Source organism: Theropithecus gelada, chromosome 2 (assembly GCF_003255815.1).
Source record: "Theropithecus gelada isolate Dixy chromosome 2, Tgel_1.0, whole genome shotgun sequence".
NCBI lineage: Eukaryota > Metazoa > Chordata > Mammalia > Primates > Cercopithecidae > Theropithecus > Theropithecus gelada.
In genome coordinates, this window is record NC_037669.1 from 74,508,844 (window position 1) to 74,528,461 (window position 19,618).

Sequence of the window (19,618 nt, forward strand, 5' to 3'; positions counted from 1 at the left end):
TCTCTCTTTCTTTCTTTCTTTCTTTCTTTCTTTCTTTCTTTCTTTCTTTCTTTCTTTCTTTCTTTCTCTCTCTCTCTTTCTCTCTCTTCTTTTCTTTTCTTTTCTATTTCTTTTCTTTTCTTTTCTTTTCTTTTCTTTTCTTTTCTTTTCTTTTCTTTTCTTTTCTTTTCTTTCTTGAATCAGGTTCTCACTGTCACCTAGGCTGGAATGCAGTGATGCCATCATGCATCACTGCAGCCTTGACTCCCCAGGCTCAGGTGATCCTTCCAACTCAGCCTCCCAAGTAGCTGGGACTACAGGCGTGCACCACCATACCTGGCTAACTTTTTGTGTTTTTTTTTTTTTTTTTTTGTAGAGACAGGGTTGTGCCACGTTGCCCAGGCTGGTCTTGAACTCCTGCAGTCAAGTGATCTGTCCGCCTTGGCCTCCCGAAGTGCTGGGATTACAGGCATGAACCACCATGCCCAGCTTGCAATATATTTTTTTCTAATATGCTCTTTGTTCTAAAAGAAAAATAAGAAAGAAGATTCCACATATGTATAAAGGGGCACTTAAGTATCACTATCCCCAATTACTGTATGTTTCCCCATCCCCAGGGTGGAACTGTCACACTAGGTTGGTCACAGTAACTAGAGAATACACCATGCATTTAGTTTGGAGCTGCCAAGAATGGGGATGCTGAATGTCCAGAGTTTCATGGAACAAATCTGCAGACAAAGAATTGTCCTGCTCAAGATGACAGTGGTACTCCTTTTGAGAAACTCTAGGCAAAACCTGCAATGGGCTTAAACTTGTGTATATTGAAGCCTTTGTGTTGAGGGGATAAGATTTGGTTGGCTAGGTCTGAAGTTTTTTGTTTTTGTGCTTGGAATTAGTTGAGGTCTTTCCTATTTGATGGCAAATAGGATCTTGACCTGATCCAGTTTACTTCATTCTGTGCCTTCTCTCCTTTCTCTGGATATGTTAAATGACAAGATAGAAAATAGCTTATTTTGTGTGTGTGTGTGTGTGTGTGTGTGTGTGTGAATGTATGTTTTCCCTTATAAACGTAGTTAAAAAAAAAAAAAAAGCTGTAGCACTTTGGGTTGCCAGTTTGCTCTCTAGTCAAGAAAAAAATGATCATTAAGGGCAATGTTAATATGTGACCAGTGAGCCTGTCAGAGGGGAAACCAGGATGGCAGATGTGATAGGGTTGTCTTACATAAATCACCTTCCATTGTCGAGGTTGGCATATGGCCAGTGAGTGTCCTAATTACTGAATGGCTTTTATAGCCCCATTATTTATAATCACTTTTGAATAGCAGCTGGAAGACTACAGTGAGACGGAATGAAAATAGTGGAGTGTGAAAATTATAATCGTTTATGGAATTATGGAGATTAGCAATATCTGATGATCAGCCTAGAACTCTCCCCCCTAAATATTTTTTAAACAAGCGCACTATACACAACACTCTTGAAAAATGAGAGCTGTGGTCAATCAGAGAGATGAGTCTTAATGATTTAAGAATATTTAACTTAGTGGGTTGGCAACATATGAAATAAGTCTAGAACTTGTACACAACCACATTTACATAAAATAGGTGTCCCCTCTCCTCCCTTACCCCAATCCGTCCCTCTGCCCCAGGACCATGGCGATTACTTGTGACTCTCTCTTTTGTTTCTGATTTTGATACTATTTAAAGAAAGGTGCTATGCAAAGAATAGACTCAAAGATGCTCTGTTGATGGGAAATTGTGTCACTTTTCTCAGACCCATCAAATGATGTGTGTATCACGGTGGTGTCTGCTCTCACAGTCCAGTAGAAATTGAAGTGACGTACTATACTGTAACAGTCTGAATGAGATTTCCCAATGTAGGTCAGAGTGCCTAGAACTCTGGCCCCAGCCAACTGTTGCATGAATGACGTAAGATCATAGTATAATACGGTTTGCAATCCAGATTATCTATTTCTGTCTGTTTATAAATTGGGGTAAGGCTGGGAAGGTAGGAGAACATTTGTGTTAATTACTATGAATGGTCGAGGCTGTGGAATACCAATGGGTTCTCAGTTATATTTGCATAAAAACATTTAAAACATGCTTACCTGTTAGCAGATTCCTAAAGCCCTAGAGTACAAGGCTTTACCCGTGGGTGCTGGTTCATGGAAACTAACCTGCTTATATGCCTTGGCTGAGTGTTCTCTGGAAGCCTGTGCCATTCAGATGTCACTCTCTTGGTTTCTTCATATGGTAGGCATTGAGAGGGCCATTTGGACAACTTTATGATGTGGCAGTTTAGAAGGAAAGTCAGTCTTTGGTTTTTATATTGGATTCACATAGATGTTTTACAGTGTCCTGATGACTGTAACTGCTTTTTAAAATAATTATTGGCTGGGTACAGTGGCTCACACCTGTAATCCCAGCACTTTGGGAGGCCGAGGCGGGAGGATCATGAGGTTAGGAATTTGAGACCACCCTGGCCAACATGGCCATCTCTACTAAAAATACAAAAATTAGCTGGGTGTGGTGGCACACGCCTGTAGTCCCAGCTACTTGGGAGGCTGAGGTGGGAGAATCGCCTGGACCTGGGAGATGGAGGTTGTAGAGAGCCGAGACCACACCTTTATACTCCAGCCTGTCTCAAAAATATATATATATTTTATCTTACTTTTTTATTTTGAAAGTTTCCAAACCCACACTTGTGTTGAAAAAACAACAAAATATATACTCCCATCACCAGGATTCACCAGCTGTTAACATCTCTTGCTACACCAGTCCCATCTGTCCATATTTACACCTGTTCCACTTTGCTAAGTTACCTGAGTTTAGGGTGTAGATATCATGATATCTCATCCCCAAATAAGCAAAAATTACCACAAAATGATGACATTTTCCTACAAGCCATGATGCAGTTGTCACTTATCAACATTCATTCAGTAACATCATCAAACTTTGAGTTCATAGTCAACATTCCCTTAGCTGAGCCATAAACATCTTTGTTGTTTTTATTTTTCTTAATTCCAGATCTAGTCAAGCTTACATACTGCATTGTTATGAGCCTTGGTAAAAGTAACAATTTACTGCACACTTACTATGTATTATACTAGATATTGGATTAGTGCATGATCTCATGAAGCTGCACAGCCCTTTTGAGCAGATACTATTATTATCCCTACCTGATCGATTAGGGAACTGAGGCTCAGAGAAGTTCAGCAACATGCCCCAGGCAAGCTGGTGAATTTGGGGCCTGGATCTGAACTAATCAAGCCTCGCTTGAAGTTCAGCTCTCTTAACCATATACTACTGAAAGAAACACACTCTGTGGGGACATTGATCATATCAACAAATTTCCACAACACCAACTATGCTTTTGGGAGACTTTCCAGAAGCAGAAATTGTCTTAAAAACCTTTGCAAGTTCAAGAACTTAAATATAGAAAGAATATGTGTTGGTTTTTTGCTTTTATTTTCTATGCTGGTGCTTCCTGGTTTGTCTTTATCATCATTCTGATTGTGAACCTAGACCTCTCTGGCCAAGAACACAGGCAGTCACACTCCCCCGGATTTGAGTTGCGTCTCCTCCATAGGTTGCTACCTGGGTCATGGGGCAGCTTCTGAGCCTCAGTTTATGCTTCTGTAAAATGAGACTAGCAATATCAGTGGGTGGGAGTAAGGATTATACAGTTATTGCTTAGTACCGCTATCTGGCTCATTGAAAGTGCTTAATAAATGTTCACTGTCATCTCGAGTCCAATTGGTCCAGTTAGAATTCTAATAGAGTATCTTTTCAAGAATTTGGAGTACTCTTGAAGGGCACAGACACCTGTGTCTTTAGAGTCCACTCAGCATTCTGAATGTAGAGACACTTGATTTCAGCTTTTGGTGAGGCCATGCAGCTGTTTATGAGGGCATGCCATAAGCTCACATCAGCTATATTACTTTACCAATAGGGGAACATTGTCTTTCTGCTTTTTGTATATAAATCCTTTGTTTATTTTTTTCTGAACAGATGTTATTCCACTATCTTAGTTTAACTGGAATAAATACAAGAACCACCAAAGGCTGTAAATAATGAAAAAATCAAGATGATGGAATTTAAACCTAAGCTTGCTTTTCTTTCCATGCTTAATTCAAATTTTTTCTCACTGTGGGATGAAATTTATAATAAAAAGATTCACCAAGAGAAAAGAACAGGGAAGGCAGGCAGAAAATGATAATAAAGCAAATTTCCTGAAGTGCTAGCAAAATGTTTCATGCTTGCTCATGTGGGGAGTTAAATGTAAATAGTAGCTTCTTGAGCTTCATCAGCATACATAAATCTGTCTCGCAGCCTCTCTCTCACATCACACTCACCACACGTTTCTTTTTTATTTATATTTTTTAACTTTTATAGAAACATGACTAAAAGAACAATAGTCTTTGTACCACTCGGGGAATAGCTTCCATCTCTGCATGTGTGATGAGGTACCCACTGTCTGTAGTCATGTGTGGTGTGTGCCTATTATTGGCAGCCCCATAGTGGGGTGGCAGTACTTGAGATTAGCGAGAGATGAGGACCTGCTGTGAGAAATAAAGCCTAGCTCCCCATATTCCATTAGGGGGCTTTTGGTGTGGCTCAGACCATTGGTCTACAAATCTTAGCAGATATTAGAATCATCTGGAAGGCTTGTTCAAACACAGATTGCTGACCCTCCACCCCTAGAATTTCTAATTCTATCAAGTCCTGGGGTAGAGACCAGTTTTATTTCATGTAAGTTTCTGGGTATTGCTACTGCTGCCAGTCTCACGGGACCATACTTAGAGAACCACTGGCTTAGACTAACCTGGGAGACAATGAACACCCTCCACCTCCACACCAAGTATTGCTTGAACTCTACCCCTACAATTACTTAAGGAGAATTCCTTACCTGGAGAGGCAGAACCAACATCTAGACCAGGATTTAGCAAACTGTGGCCCAAGGGGCAAATCTACTGCCTCTTTCTGTAAATAAACTTTCATTGAAAAACAACTTCATGTACATGTTGTCACTGGCTGCTTTCACACTACAGAAGCGGAATTGAGCAGCTGGGTAGAGTTCATATGCACTATGAAGGCTGGAAAATAGTTGTTATCTTAGCTTTTTATGGAAATATTTTGCTGACCCCTGACCTAGACCAATTGAATGTTTAGAGAAGGGAGGTTGGAAGTAATTGTATAAAGACAGGCCCGCTGAATGTTCTTTATTTGTGTATTTTTTTAGATGTGAGAGTTTTTGTTTTTTTAGTTGAATAAATATGATCATGACAGTCATTCATTATTTCTCACTAAGCCATTCTCCAAATTAATTTTCTTACTGGAACAAGTAGTTTCTCAAAATGAAGGGAACAGTTTTACCATTGTGTAGTCTCTTTAATACATTGTTGACATCTGTTCAAATTATTGGTAGAAAAATTTTTAAAAACCGTAAGTAAAATGTGAAAAATTATTCTCATTTTGACACTGTAATTGTCAGGTGAGTTATGTTGAATGTCTTCCAGATTTGGTAGAAACTGCCATAACCTTTATATAAAGCATTTTGTGAGTATTTATCAAGAACCTTTAAAATAATATACTCATCGATCTAGTAATTCTACTTCTAGGAACTTTCAGCAAATTTTATGTTTAAAGTTTTTTTATTACAGCATTATGGCATAATCTTGGCTCACTGCAACCTCTGCCTCCCGGGTTCAAGCGATTCTCCTGCCTTAGTCTCCCAAGTAGCTGGGATTAGAGGAGCCTGCCACCAAGCCTGTCTAATGTTTTTGTATTTTTGGTAGAGGTGGGGTTTCACCATGGTGGCCAGGCTGGTCTTAAACTGCTGACCTCATGTGACCTTCTGTGATCCACCCACCTCAGCCTCCCAAAGTGCTGGGGTTACAGGCATGGGCCACCGCATCCAGCCGCAAATGTCTATTAACATGAAACTCATAATATTGCCGTGAGTTTATGTACGTATTTTGGAGCCATTTAAGATAAAACTGGATAAAGGAAAGCTAATAACGATGTTTCTGGAGGGAATTTGTATCAAGGACCTTAAACATTTTTGTGCTTTTTGTTCCAATATCTCCACTTCAAAGATCTCAAGAAAATAATCAAAAGTACGCAGATCAATTTTGTGCAAGGAGGATAATCAAAGTAGAAACAATTTTTATGCCTACTAATTGATAATAGGTTAAATACGTTGTGATGAATTGATGAGATAAAATACTACATAGCCCTTAAAAGTATATTTTTGAACACTAATATTGCAAATGCTTATGAATTATTTGTTAGAAAATGTAGATATAAATCCACATATGTGGCATGATCCCACACATCCTATACTTAATAGATACCTAATAGATATCTGTATTCCACTTAAAGCTGTTCATTACTAGTTAAGCACAAACATTGGTTTCCTTTTTGACTCCATTGCATGTGGTGTCTTCCTCCATCATGTCGCCAAACCGTATCAGTTCCAGGTTTAAATTACATCTCTTCTCTGCCCCTTTCTGCCCTTCTTCCCAGACACTCCCTTAGTCCAGGCCACTTTAGGATTGTGTGATCAGCTCTACTGGCTTCTTCTGACTCTCGTCTCTACACATGACCCTGTGTGGGCATACACACTACACAACTGCAAAAGAAACCTCGATATTTAGATCATGTCCTCTACCTCCATGACTCAAATCCTGTCAGTGCATTCTTACACATGTAGAATAAAATGCAAGCTCTTTATCATGGCCTGCAAGGCACACAATTGTCTGGCCACTGCTTCTCTCTCTCTCTTTTCAAAAATTTCAATAGTATTTGGGGTACAGGTGGCTTTGGGTTATATGGATGAGTTCTTTAGTGGTGAATTCTGAGATTTTAGTGCATCTGTCACCGAGCAGTGCACATGGCACCCAGTGTGTAGTCTTTTATCCCTCACCCCCCTCTCGATCTCCCTTCCTACATCCCCAAAGTCCATTATATCACTCTGTATGTCTTTTTGTCCTCATAGCTTAGCTCCTGCTTATAAGTGAGAACATACGGTATTTGGCTTTCCATTGCTTCACTTAGAATAATGGCCTCCAGCTTCATCTAAGTTGCTGCAAAAGACATTATTTTGTTCCTTTTTATGGCTGAGTAGTATTCCCTGGTGTATAGATATCACATTTTTCATTATCCACTAGTGCTTCTCTTTTTAACCTCAACCTGAGACACCCTCTGTTGGAGCTTCATGCTGTTTCTCTAGCATACCAACCTCTTGCCTACTTCCAAAACTTTTGCACATGCCGTTCACTCTGCCTGGAATATTCTTTCCCCAACACTTTGCAGACCTAGCTAGCCTCTCATCCTTCTTTAGTTCTCACCTTAACAATGGCCTCTGCCTGGAGGTCATCTCTGTTCATCCTTCCTAAAGCAGGCATGTACCCTGCTGCTCAGGGGCTCTGTGTTGTCCTTGTTGCATCCTCAGGGGTCACAGGGTGTTTAGCTCTAGGCACTTAATAAATACATGTTGAATTAGTGAATGAAACTCCCCAAATGTATAAGTGTATTATAAATGCGCATGTATGTTTATAGGTACGTAGGCATACAGAGGAGACCATACCAAAATATTAATTGTGCTGTAAATGAAGTCACAGGTTATTTTAACTTTCTTTGTTGTACTTTTGTGTATTTTTAAAATCTTGTGATGAATTCATATTGCTTTTTTATTGTGGTTAAATATATACAACATAAAGTTGACCATTTTTTCCTTTTTTAAGTGTGTGATTCTGTAGCGTTAAGTACATTTACATTGTTGTGCATCCGTCACCAACTTCCATTTCTAAAACTTTTTCAGCATCCACAACTGAAACTCCACACCCATTAAAGGGTAACTCTCCAGTGATTTATATTGCTTTTACAATAAGAAAAAATTGTAGAAAATATATTAGAAAAAACAAGTAGCAAACATCCTTTTCAGACAAGGTCACTTAATTGAATTTTGGGTTGTGAGTTCGAGTGACTATAAAACAAGTTAATTTGTTTTTCAATTTGTAATTTTGTGTTTAAAAAATCCTATTCTTTATAAAACTGAAGTGCTGAACTGATGGATTTTTTTTGGCTGTAATAGCTCCACTGCAGTATAAACCATTTGTTGTTGCCCTAATAAATGGTCTTTTCCTACAACTATAATCATTTTTTGAAGAAATTGTGTGCTAAAGCAGAATCACCTGAAAGTGCGATCAGTTCAGAATCCTTATGCAAGTTCTCCTCAGCATTGACAATTTGAAATGTATTTCAGTGTCAATTCTAATTGTAATGAAATACCATTCTTCGACCTTCTGGATGTGGATGTAGCTGTGGAGCTCATGTAATACAGACAGGGAATTGTATTCTGCCCTCTCGGTCACAGATGGGTACATTAAGAAGACTGCAAAGTGTTCCCTCAGGAAACGTGGTTTCTTGACCACAAAGATTCTTTCTACTGAGCAACATTCCTTTTCAGATCTCTATCCTAGGAGGTAGAGATCAGTCCAAGCAGGGTCCCCTCATCATCCATCACCTTGAAAAGATGCTTCTGATAAGAGTTGGCCAAAAACTCTCTGGCAGGTGAGAGAAAAATTTGGAGAAGCGACACGTCTCAGTTATATTAGGGGATCATTTTATGTTTAAATAATGACAGGCAAAATTTATACCATAAGTAAGTGCTAAAGGAACCCTATCCAGAATATGTAAGAATATCTCTTTATCAAGAATAACTAGATAACCTAATAGGAAAATGTACAAGAAATGTGAACAGGCAAGTCACAGAAAGGAAAACATAAAAGGCAATTTAAAAACTATAATAGAATGTTCAGTCTCAGTTGTAATCAGTAATTATAAATTAATATAACACCAAGATATCATTTTATATTTAGTAGATTAGGAAACATTTATAAAGTTGGAATGTGCAGAAAAGAGTTAGTGGCAGCTGGATGGAATGCTAAGGTGGCCCTTGGCTGGCATCTGGGAACTTGCATTTCAGAGAATTTCTTCTATTCTAATAACCGATAAGAGTGACTCACTATGTCTAGACTGTATGCCCAAATGCTATCATTTATACTTTTTTTTCCGAGAGTCTGGGGATTTATTTTGTGCCAGGCAAAGGCTGCTTACATGACCAACTCCCAGTAAAAGCCCTGGGCCCTGGGTGTCTAAGGAGCTTCTCTCGTGGGCAGCTTTTCACATGGTTTCTTTGGGGGATGTACATGTGTCCTATGTGATGCCATTTGGAGAGGACACTTAGAAACTTAACACCGATTTTCTCTGGACTTTGTTCTGTGAGGCTTTTTCCTTTGCTGATTTCACTTTGTATCTTTTTGCTAGAATAAACCATAGCCATGAGTACAACTATATAACGAGTCCTCTGAATCTTCTTAGTGAATCATCCGGTCAGGAGTGGTTTTGGGGACCTGAAAGATAGTGACAATAGCAAATGTTGGCCTAAGTGTGGGAAAACAGGACTGCCAAAACTATTTATGGAAAGGCAAATTGGTACCACCATTTTGGGGATGAATTCAAAAATATTAAAATAAATCGAAGATATCTATGTCCACTTTTAGGTTTAGATAATCTAAAGAGAAAAACCCCACACATTTGCTAAAAAAAAAAGTTGGGGGAGGGAGGCATTACAGAGACTTTCTTTTTTTTTTTTTTTTTGAGACGGAGTCTCACTCTGTAGCCCAGGCTGGAGTGTAGTGGCCGGATCTCAGCTCACTGCAAGCTCCGCCTCCCGGGTTCCCGCCATTCTCCGGCCTCAGCCTCCCGAGTAGCTGGGACTACAGGCGCCCGCCACCTCGCCCGGCTATTTTTTGTATTTCTTAGTAGAGACGGGGTTTCACCGTGTTAGCCAGGATGGTACAGAGACTTTTATAGCAGCATTGTTTATATTGGAAATAGCTTAATTTTCTATGAAGGATAAATATATTTCAGTTTATTTTAATATTAAATATTATACAACATTTAAAATAACAAAAATTACATCCATCAAACGTGATTAACATTCTGTAAACTCATATGGGTGAAAAAAAGCAGAGTTATATTGCTGTAAATGTAAAAGACACAGAATTCCAGATGTATAGAGATAAGATACAGAAATATAAAATAATGGCAGATCAAGAGAGCATCTAAGCCCCGTTTTCCCCAGTTAAGATATAAAATTATCTTACATTAAGCTCTGAACCCCTTTCTTGGAAAAAGCTCTACATATAGTTGTATGTTGCATAATGACTGGAATACGTTCTGAGAAATGTGGTCTTAGGTGATTTAGTCGTGCACACATCATAGAGTGCACTTACATAAACCCAGTTGGTATAGCCTACTACACACACCTATGCTATATAGTATAGACCATTGCTCCTAAGCTACAATCTGCACAGCGTGTTGCTTTCCTGAATACTGTAGGCATTTGTAACATAGTGGTAAGTATTTGTGAATCTAAACATATGCAAACAGAGAGAAGGTACAGAAAAAATACAGTGTTGTAATTTTGGACCCATGGTACATATGGCTTTGACTGGAACTTTGCTATATGGTGTATGACTGTATTTCTGACCTATATTCTCTTTTCTATTTACAAAACAAATCTTGAATTTCAGAGAAAGTGAAGATGCTATGACAAACTGTCTTCCAACTTATTTTATTGGCTCACTGCCCTTGAAATTAGTAGACGATTTATAGATATGTCCCTTGAATAACTGGCAATTAATTTGATATTAGATGCCAAAATGTACAGTATTTTTAATAAAATGTGAAGGTTGAGGCTTTTCATGTCCAAATGTGATGGAACTCAAAGTAAATGTTAACTGGCAGCATAGTAAACCCTGTCCTTTTGCACATCTGCAGTAGAGGGGAGTTTTAGTTTGTTGACCATAAACCCTAGCTACCTTGGTTAGTTTGAGTATAAGCTTAGGTATAAACCAAGAGCTTATACTTAAGAATGGCTTCTAGGTGGGGCACGGTGGCTCACACTTGTAATCCCAGCGCTTTGGGAGGCTGAGACAGGAGGATTGCTTGAGCCCAGGAGTTCAAGACCAGCCTGGGCAACATAGCAAGAACCTGTATCTACAAAAATTTTAAAAATAGCTGGACATAATGGTGCATGCCTGTAGTCCCAGCTACTTGGGAAGCTGAGGCTGGAGGATTGCTTGAGCCTGAAAGGTCAAGGCTACTGTGAGCCATGATAACACCAGTGCACTCCAGCCTGGGTGATAGGGTGAGACTCTGTCTCCAGAAAAATAAAAAAAATAGATGGCTCACGCCTGTAATCCCAGCACTTTGGGAGGCCGAGGCGGGCGGATCACAAGGTCAGGAGATCGAGACCACAGTGAAACCCCGTCTCTACTAAAAATACAAAAAAATTAGCCGGGCGCGGTGGTGGGCGCCTGTAGTCCCAGCTACTCAGGAGGCTGAGGCAGGAGAATGGCGTGAACCCGGGAGGCGGAGCTTGCAGTGAGCCGAGATCGCGCCACTGCACTCCAGCCTGGGCGACAGCGCGAGACTCCGTCTCAAAAAAAAAAATAAAATAAAATAAAAAAAATAAAAAAAATAAAAAAAATAGAATGCTTTCCAATCTATATACTCCTGGTTTATCTTGATAGTTACCACATATGATCCATAAGGATGTACAAATCTTTGTTATATATGTGATAAAAAGATATTGTATCTGAAAACTCCTTTGGAATGTTGCTTTTGATTTAAGCATTTTGGATATCATAGACATCTTTGCCATGGCTCAAATGATAACTGTTAGTGTCTTTTTAATGTCAAGAACTCTTGTCACCTAAGAGAAATTTAAAACCCTACATTGCAGGCAATGGGAATTTTGCTGGTAAACATTATTATTATTTTTTTTTAATTTATTTATTATTATTATACTGTAAGTTGTAGGGTACATGTGCATAACGTGCAGGTTTGTTACATATGTATACTTGTGCCTTGTTGGTGTGCTGCACCCATCAACTCGTCATTTACATCAGGTATAACTCCCAATGCAATCCCTCCCCCCACCCCCCTCCCCATGATAGGCCCCGGTGTGTGATGTTCCCCTTCCCGAGTCCAAGTGATCTCATTGTTCAGTTCCCACCTATGAGTGAGAACATGCGGTGTTTGGTTTTCTGTTCTTGTGATAGTTTGCTAAGAATGATGGATTCCAGCTGCATCCATGTCCCTACAAAGGACACAAACTCATCCTTTTTTATGGCTGCATTACTATGCAGCCATAAACATTATTTTTTAACTCAATTTCTAGAGCGCCTTATACCTCAAGCTAGAGTTAGCAGGTCGAGATATCACATATCAGTGACTTACTAGTTGATTTCATTTCCTGAACTTCAGCTCCAGCACAATGCCTGGAATATATTAAGCACACACTAAATGTTTGTTAATGAGTTTACATAGGTCCACACTATTTTAGCACAAGTAGATTTTTATTCACTTCTAAAAACATTAGAAATATCCTTTCATCCAAATCTCCATAAGTCTTTTTTTTTTTTTTTAAATTTATTTATTATTATTATACTGTAAGTTGTAGGGTACATGTGCATAACGTGCAGGTTTGTTACATATGTATACTTGTGCCTTGTTGGTGTGCTGCACCCATCAACTCGTCATTTACATCAGGTTTTGTTTCTAGCTATTTCTAAGCCAATAGAATAAATTTTGTTTGCGTGGATTTTTTTTTTTTTTAAAAGAGTAAGAGTTCATGTTTGGACTGATTTTCTTTCTTTGGCCCCTCACCTCAACAATCATCCATTCAACAACATAACAATTATAATTTCCATCTTTCACTGAGTGCTTTCTTTTTGCCAGGCACTGTCTGAATGTATCATCCCATTTAATCCTCACAACAATCTTGTGACAGAGCTAATATTACATCAGTGTTCTATTTTTACAGTTGAGGAAAGCAAGGTTCAGAGATTAAACCCTGTGCTCAGACTCACCAGCTGATAAACAGTTGAACCAGGATTCAGAAGTAGGCACGTCTGGCTTAACTACCTAGATTTACTTTCTTTTTCCTTCGCTTCAACTCTCTAAAGAGAGAACTATGCAACCTGAACATTGACTCACACCTAGAACTCATCCAATCATCCAATCATTATATGTATTTTAAACTTTTGAAATCGATTTTATTGGTATAGCTTACATATAATAAAACATACTTGTTTGTGTATATAGTTCTGTGAATTTTGACAAATATATAAACCCATGTTATTAATCTCGATCAAGAATATTATATTGGGGCCAGGAGTGGTGGCTCACACCTGTAATCCCAGCACTTTGGGACGCCGAGGTGGGCAGATCACTTGAAGGTGGAGTTCAAGACCAGCCTGGCCAACATGGTAAAACCCCATCTCTACTATAAATATGAAAACTCGCCACGCGTGGTGGAAGATGCCTGTAATCCCTGCTACTCGGAAGGCTGAGGCATGAAAATCGCTTGAGCCTGGGATGCAGAGGTTGCGGTGAGCTGAGATTGTGCCACTGCACACGAGCCTGGGCAACAAAATGAGGCTCCATCTCAAAAAAAGGAAATATTATATTGGCATCTCCTCCAGAATCTTCCCTTGTGCTCCCCATTTTAAAAAACTGGTGTTGAAAATATTATATATTCACAGGATATTACAAAAAATAATATAGAGGCCCCATGTATAGAATCCTGCATGTATAGAAATCATATAGAAGTCCTTCACCCTGTTTTCCCCAATGGGAAAGACCCATAGATCCATAGATCTTATTCCCTTATGCCCTTTGCAGTTAGTTTTTACTTACCTTCAGCTCTCTGTAACAACAAAACTGTTTTCTCTCACTATAAATTAGTCCGTTCCAAATTTTTTAGTGCATCCCCAAACTTTGTATATGAATAAAATCATGCAATATTTTATCTTTTGTATCTGACTTCTTTTGCTTAACATTCTGTGTTTGAGATTCATCAGTATTAATGCATGCATTAGTAGTTTCTTTTAATTGCTGTATAGCACCCCAGTGCTTGATTATACCACAGTTTGCTTATTCATTCACCTTCCGATGGACATTTGGATTGTTTCCAATTTTTGGCTATTTGTAAGTAAAGTTGCTGTGAAGATTCATCTGCAAGATTTTTTTTATGGACTTGTTTTCATTTCTCTTATGTAAGTAAGGGTGGAATTGTTGGGTCACTTGGCTATTGAAGGTATGACTTTCTAAGATATTGACAAATTGTTTCCCTAAGAGGATGAACCATTTTGTATGCCTGCTAAACAATATATTTGAGTTCCTGTTTCTCTACAACCTTGCCAACACTTGATATTTTCAGTCTTTTTAATTTTTGTTATTCAAGTAGTTATTTAATGGGATCTCATTATGATTTTATTATTTTTCCTCTAGTGACTAAGGATGTTTAACATCTTTTTATATGCTTAATAGTCACATATATTCCATTGTGAACTGTCTGTTCAAACCTTGTGCTGATTTTTTTTTGGGGGGTGGGTTCATGTGGCATGGCATGTGGGTGTCTTCGTTCAGTAAATACTTGATGAATGATTGAATGACTTAAGATTGGTTTGAATATGTGTATTTTCCTTTTGAGCACTTGAAACAGTAGATATAATACCAAATAAAATAGCTCAAACTGGGTTTTATTATCTATTTCAAAATGAGCAGGTGTAGCCAGAATCTTACATTGAACGTGATGTTAAAGTAAAGATCAGTAGTTTCCTGCCCTAGGTAGGAAATACCATCATCTTAACCATCACTGTCATCCTCATGATTTACTCATTTTGACCATAGGGAAGTTATCGTTTGAAGACATGAGTTTTATAGCTCACGTGACTCCTGGGTTGCTGCATTGTTTCTCTAAGGCTAAAAATGCTCTTACCTAATTTATATCTTGTCTAAAAATGGAAAGACAGTCTCAGCCTAGTTAGTTTTAGCTGTCATTGAAGCATCTTTCTCCATTAAGAGTGAATGCTAGTTAGGTTGATCTACAAGACTTCTGTTGATCCTGTAGACTGTAATTTGTGATTATGATTTTTTAAAATGTGTCTCTTTTCGATGACACATTTTTGTGATAATATCATATTTTTAGCTTTTCTTTTGTTCTGTTAAGTGTAGACAATTGCAAAGAAATAAACACAGACTCACTTAGATAACTATGCTTTAACAACAACAACAACAACAACAAAGCAACATACATTTAGTGTTTGAAAAGCAACACAGGGTAGGGAGATGTCTGTGTCTATGTCTGTGTCTGTCTGTCTGTCTGTGTGATGAAGAGTGAAGTCTACGTATTTATCCCCAGCTCAAGTCCTTTGTCCTAAATGAAATTGCTTTTAAAACTTTCTTCTGATTCCTCCTATTAATACCCAGTCTCTCCTTTTCCAAATTCATTTTTACAGAAAAGGAATCAGACATTATGCATAGTCCCACACATTTTCTCCCAATATCAACCCATGAAAATCTAGCTTATGCAAAGCAGTTGTTATATGGATGAATTGTGCTTTAATTGCTCCCTTTTGGTTGTTACCAGGTTTTTGTTTTTATTTATTTACTGTCATTAAAAAAAGCTATATTAGGGCCAGGTGCAGTGACTCACACCTGTCATCCCAACACTTTGGGAGGCTGAGGCAGGCAGATCACTTGAGGCCGGGAGTTTGAGACCAGCCTGTTCTACATGGTGAAGCCCTGTCTCTACTAATAATACAAAAATTAGCTGGGTGTGGTGGTGGATGCCTGTAACCCCAGCTACTCAGGAGGCCGAGTCAGGAGAATCGCTTGAATCTGGGAAGCAGCTCACTTGAATCAGTGAGCTGAGGTCGTGTCACTGCACTCTAGCCTAGGTGACAGAGTAAGACTCCATTTCAAAAAATAAAAATTAAAAAAAGTTAAAAAACTATAGTAAATGCTCATGGAAATTTGAGGAGATTACAAGTATACCTGTAGAGTAAATTCCTACCAATCAAATCCCTGGTCAATGAACATTTTATAATTTGATAATTATTGCTGGATTGTCTTCTTTAAGGTTTCAGTAATTTATGCTTCTAGTAATAGGGTCTACAAGTGTCGATGGCACATATTTAAATGTAATAGCCTATGTTAAACACTTTGATATTTTGGCCTTCTAGTATGATGTGAGATAGGAGCTCCAAATTAATGCATTGCCAGTGCTGTTTTATCTTTATGACATTCCTTCTTGACTTTACCCTAGCAGAGGAAAATCTAAAGTACATCCTCCTAATGACTAGGGGTGGCAGGCTAGAATTGCATCCTGTGGCTTTCTCGCACTCAGTTCTTGGCTACTCCTTTTCTAGGAGGCCCTGTTGTTGATGTGGTATGTCTATTTTATGTATTTCCTGCAGGAGGAAGGCTGAACAAGGACCTGCGACATTTTCTCAATCAGCGGTTCCAGAAGGGGTCTCCTGATCATGAGCTCCAGCAGACCATAAGGGATAACCTTTACCGCCATGCTGTGCCTTGTAAGTAGCCAGACTTTGGCATCTCACTGCTGGGTGCGTGTGTGTGTGTGAAAGGTCCAGGGGAGAAAGGAGATCTCAACAACCGATTGTGGAACACCTGGTGGCTTGCCTACTGAGTGACTCCTTGACTCAAGTAAATCATAATTGAATAATACAGTGTCGTGGTGTGCCTGGGTTTCAGTCATTTCTTTGTAATGTGGGGCAAATTATCTACCCTTTGTAAGGCCCACTTTTCACATTAGTGGAAAGGACATGTCAGTAATACCAGCTTCATGGAACTGCTATGAGGAGTCAATGAGATCAGGCACAGAAGGCGTTTTGTAAGATAATGGTGTGCTGTAAGCCTCCATAAATGTTAACCATTGCTGTTATTAATGGAGTAGACTGGGCCAGCGGCCTTCAGACTGACCTTTGTGGAGACCCCCAGTGAAAGGAATACCCCCGTGGGCTCTTTCTTCCTTCCCAGGGTTCTCCTTTTGGTCAACTTCATCAGATTCATAAGTCAGGATTTTATATAATTTTGTTTGAAGAAATGATTTCCACAGATAAAAAAATCCCAAACCCCCAAACCATTAGAGTACACCAAATCTGAAAAAAACAAGACACAGAACACAGGATCGCTGAAAGCAGAGTGTCTGTGTAAAGAAAGGCAGCCTGTCTGTCTGTCTGTCTGTCTGTGTATGGGTGGACAAATTGACAGCTCCATTGTAGTGAAGTTTCACTGTGCTGTGGCACACTGTGTTCCTGGTTGTTTAATTTCTTTTAAAATACGAGGAAAGAATGATTCTGGTTTTATTACTTAGAATTTTTCTTTCTCCTATTACCCAGTCCTTCAAAGTTGGGAATTTATTTTTCTAGAAATATCATTTTTTAAACCAGCAAAAGAAAGGAGGAATAATTTTATGTTCAAGGTACCCTGTTTATTTCTATGTTTTGTTTGCTATAAATGGTTTGCTTTAAAAAAAAAAAAAAAAAAAGCCTTGCAAATGATATGCTAGAGTGCTAATGTTTTCTGATACTGCTGTGAAAGAACAAGCAGAACTAATCTAAGGCATTCTGTAGATTTGAAAAGACTTAGACTGTAGTTCTAGATGATAACCTCCATAGATCAGATTCTAGAATAGCCCCTGGCTCTCTATTTTACTCATGAATAAAACAGAAGCTCTGAGAGGAAAAGAAGTTTGCTACAAGTAACTTGGGACAGGGCCCCAAGATTGCCTCTGTCAATGGAGTGGCTAAGCTGCATTTGACGGAGAGGAGTGTGATGATGTGTTAATGTGAACTTGTGGTCCTCAGTTCTTTTAGTCTTTTAGCTTTGAAGTTGTAAACTGTAATCCTGGTAATACCCTCATAATAATGTATTATATTTTGGCTTAATAATAATTAATTCCTAATGCTAATCACATAGATGGGGCAGGGATTATCATTCTATTTTTGTAAATCAAGAAACTGAGGCAATGAGGAAGCCAATAAAATGAAAGCCAAAGGTGATCAGGGCTTCGAGTCGCCTGAGTTCATCATTGCCCTGCCTCTTCTGCACTGTCAGGCATTCCTCCTGTAGTAACCCTTTGAAGTTGGGAGTCTTTGACACCCATATTACAGATGAAGAAACAAAGTCACAGGGAGGGTTAGTAAGTGGCAGATCTGGTCTTTTTAACTCTTATGTCATCTGGGGCTGTTTTCATAGCTGCCCTGTAGCTGCCTCTGAAGTTATAGCACAGCAGGTTGAATACAATTTTGCAGAAATCAGTAATTGCAGAATCATGATTGTTCTCTGTGTAATTTTTCCCCTACTTAGATTCCAATTTAAGAAATGGGGATGAAGCAAATGAGCGCACCATTTCTTGATGCATCTGTGGTGTTACCATGGTTACATTTTGGCATGCTCTCCCGTTTATTTTTTCCACTGATTTATTGGACCTGACTGTGAGCTAAATGGCTTGATTTTAAGCTTACCACTATGTAGGAATTGGGGCAAAAATGACCTGTCTTTTAAAAACAGTGGAAAAATCATGTTTGTTTTTGCTTGTATAAAGCCCTTGGCATTGATGTTTTATGGCTGTGAAACCAGTAAATCAGGAATTTGGAAAGCAGAAATGGTGTTCCTACTAAAAGAGAAAACAGGTAACAATTCATTTTACACTTCCTTCATAAAATGGGAAGGAAATTCAAAAGAGGTCTGTTTTGGAGTCTGGTGGAGCGTGTGTGCCTTTGAACATGAGTAGACTGGGGCTGACTTGGGATTCTTTCGACTTGTGTTCCTCTGGCCACATTTGTGTTTATTTTGATTCTCTGGCCCATATGACTGGGAAAGCCAAGCTCTCCACCAGCCCGTTGTGCTAATGGATTAGGAAGCCGTGGATTTGGGGAATGGATTCTCTTGATGATGATGTAACTGTGCTGCAGGGAAATGGGCTCGTGTAATCTGTACGTTCCAGAACTTCCTGCCACTGACATTTCAGTGACTTCAGTATTTTGAGAAGAGATGACCTCATGAACAGGTGCTTGTGGTGGGGGTAGACTTCTTTCCTTGTACATTTTAGGAGGCTCATGGGTCATTGGCAATGAAGAAATAAAGCTCCTTCACTCTCAGGTTATTTTTAGTGTTGCCGTAATGTATTGGAGCTGTATGTGCATCATAGCACACTTTACCACTTAGGGCTCAGTTTATCTTAATTCTCTGGCAGAGGAAATGCAGATAATAGCACCCCTGTTTTACTGGCCAAAAGATGAAGCAACAAAATTGAACTTTCTCAAAATTGTACCATTTGAAATGCCGTATTACTCATTTCTCATCTGCTGCTATTTTACTTTTCAAAATTTGTAACGGTGTTGTTGAGATATAATTCACATACCATACAATTTACCCATTTAAAGTGTTCATCCAGTGCTATTTTTGTTACGGTTATTATTATTCTCGACTCCCCTTTTATTTTCCCTTTATTCAAGAACTTTTATTATTTCTACAGTAAGAAGAAAGGGTATGTTAGTTGAAATTTAATCATATTTGCCATTGAAAATACCCCTAGAAAAACCCCAACAGAAAAGAGATGCAGTTGCAGAATGAGTTCAGGGGCCTGCTGTGAAGTCTGAGGGCTGCTCTGCTGGCTGTGTGGCCTGGTACAAGTCACATAACCTCTCTGAATCTCGTTGACTCTTCAGTAAAATGGAAATAGTAGTACTGAC

General features: G+C 38.9%; 1 protein-coding gene across 10 annotated transcripts in view; it reads left to right on the forward strand.

Moving 5' to 3' along the window:
• MAGI1 (membrane associated guanylate kinase, WW and PDZ domain containing 1) overlaps nt 1-19,618 on the forward strand; it is a 680,972-nt gene that overhangs the window by 397,238 nt on the left and 264,116 nt on the right. For all 10 annotated transcript variants that reach the window (XM_025375375.1, XM_025375381.1, XM_025375376.1 and 7 more), the window contains exon 2: nt 16,316-16,432. In XM_025375375.1, the coding sequence (XP_025231160.1) occupies nt 16,316-16,432 (117 nt within the window). The remainder of the gene's footprint in view (nt 1-16,315; nt 16,433-19,618) is intronic.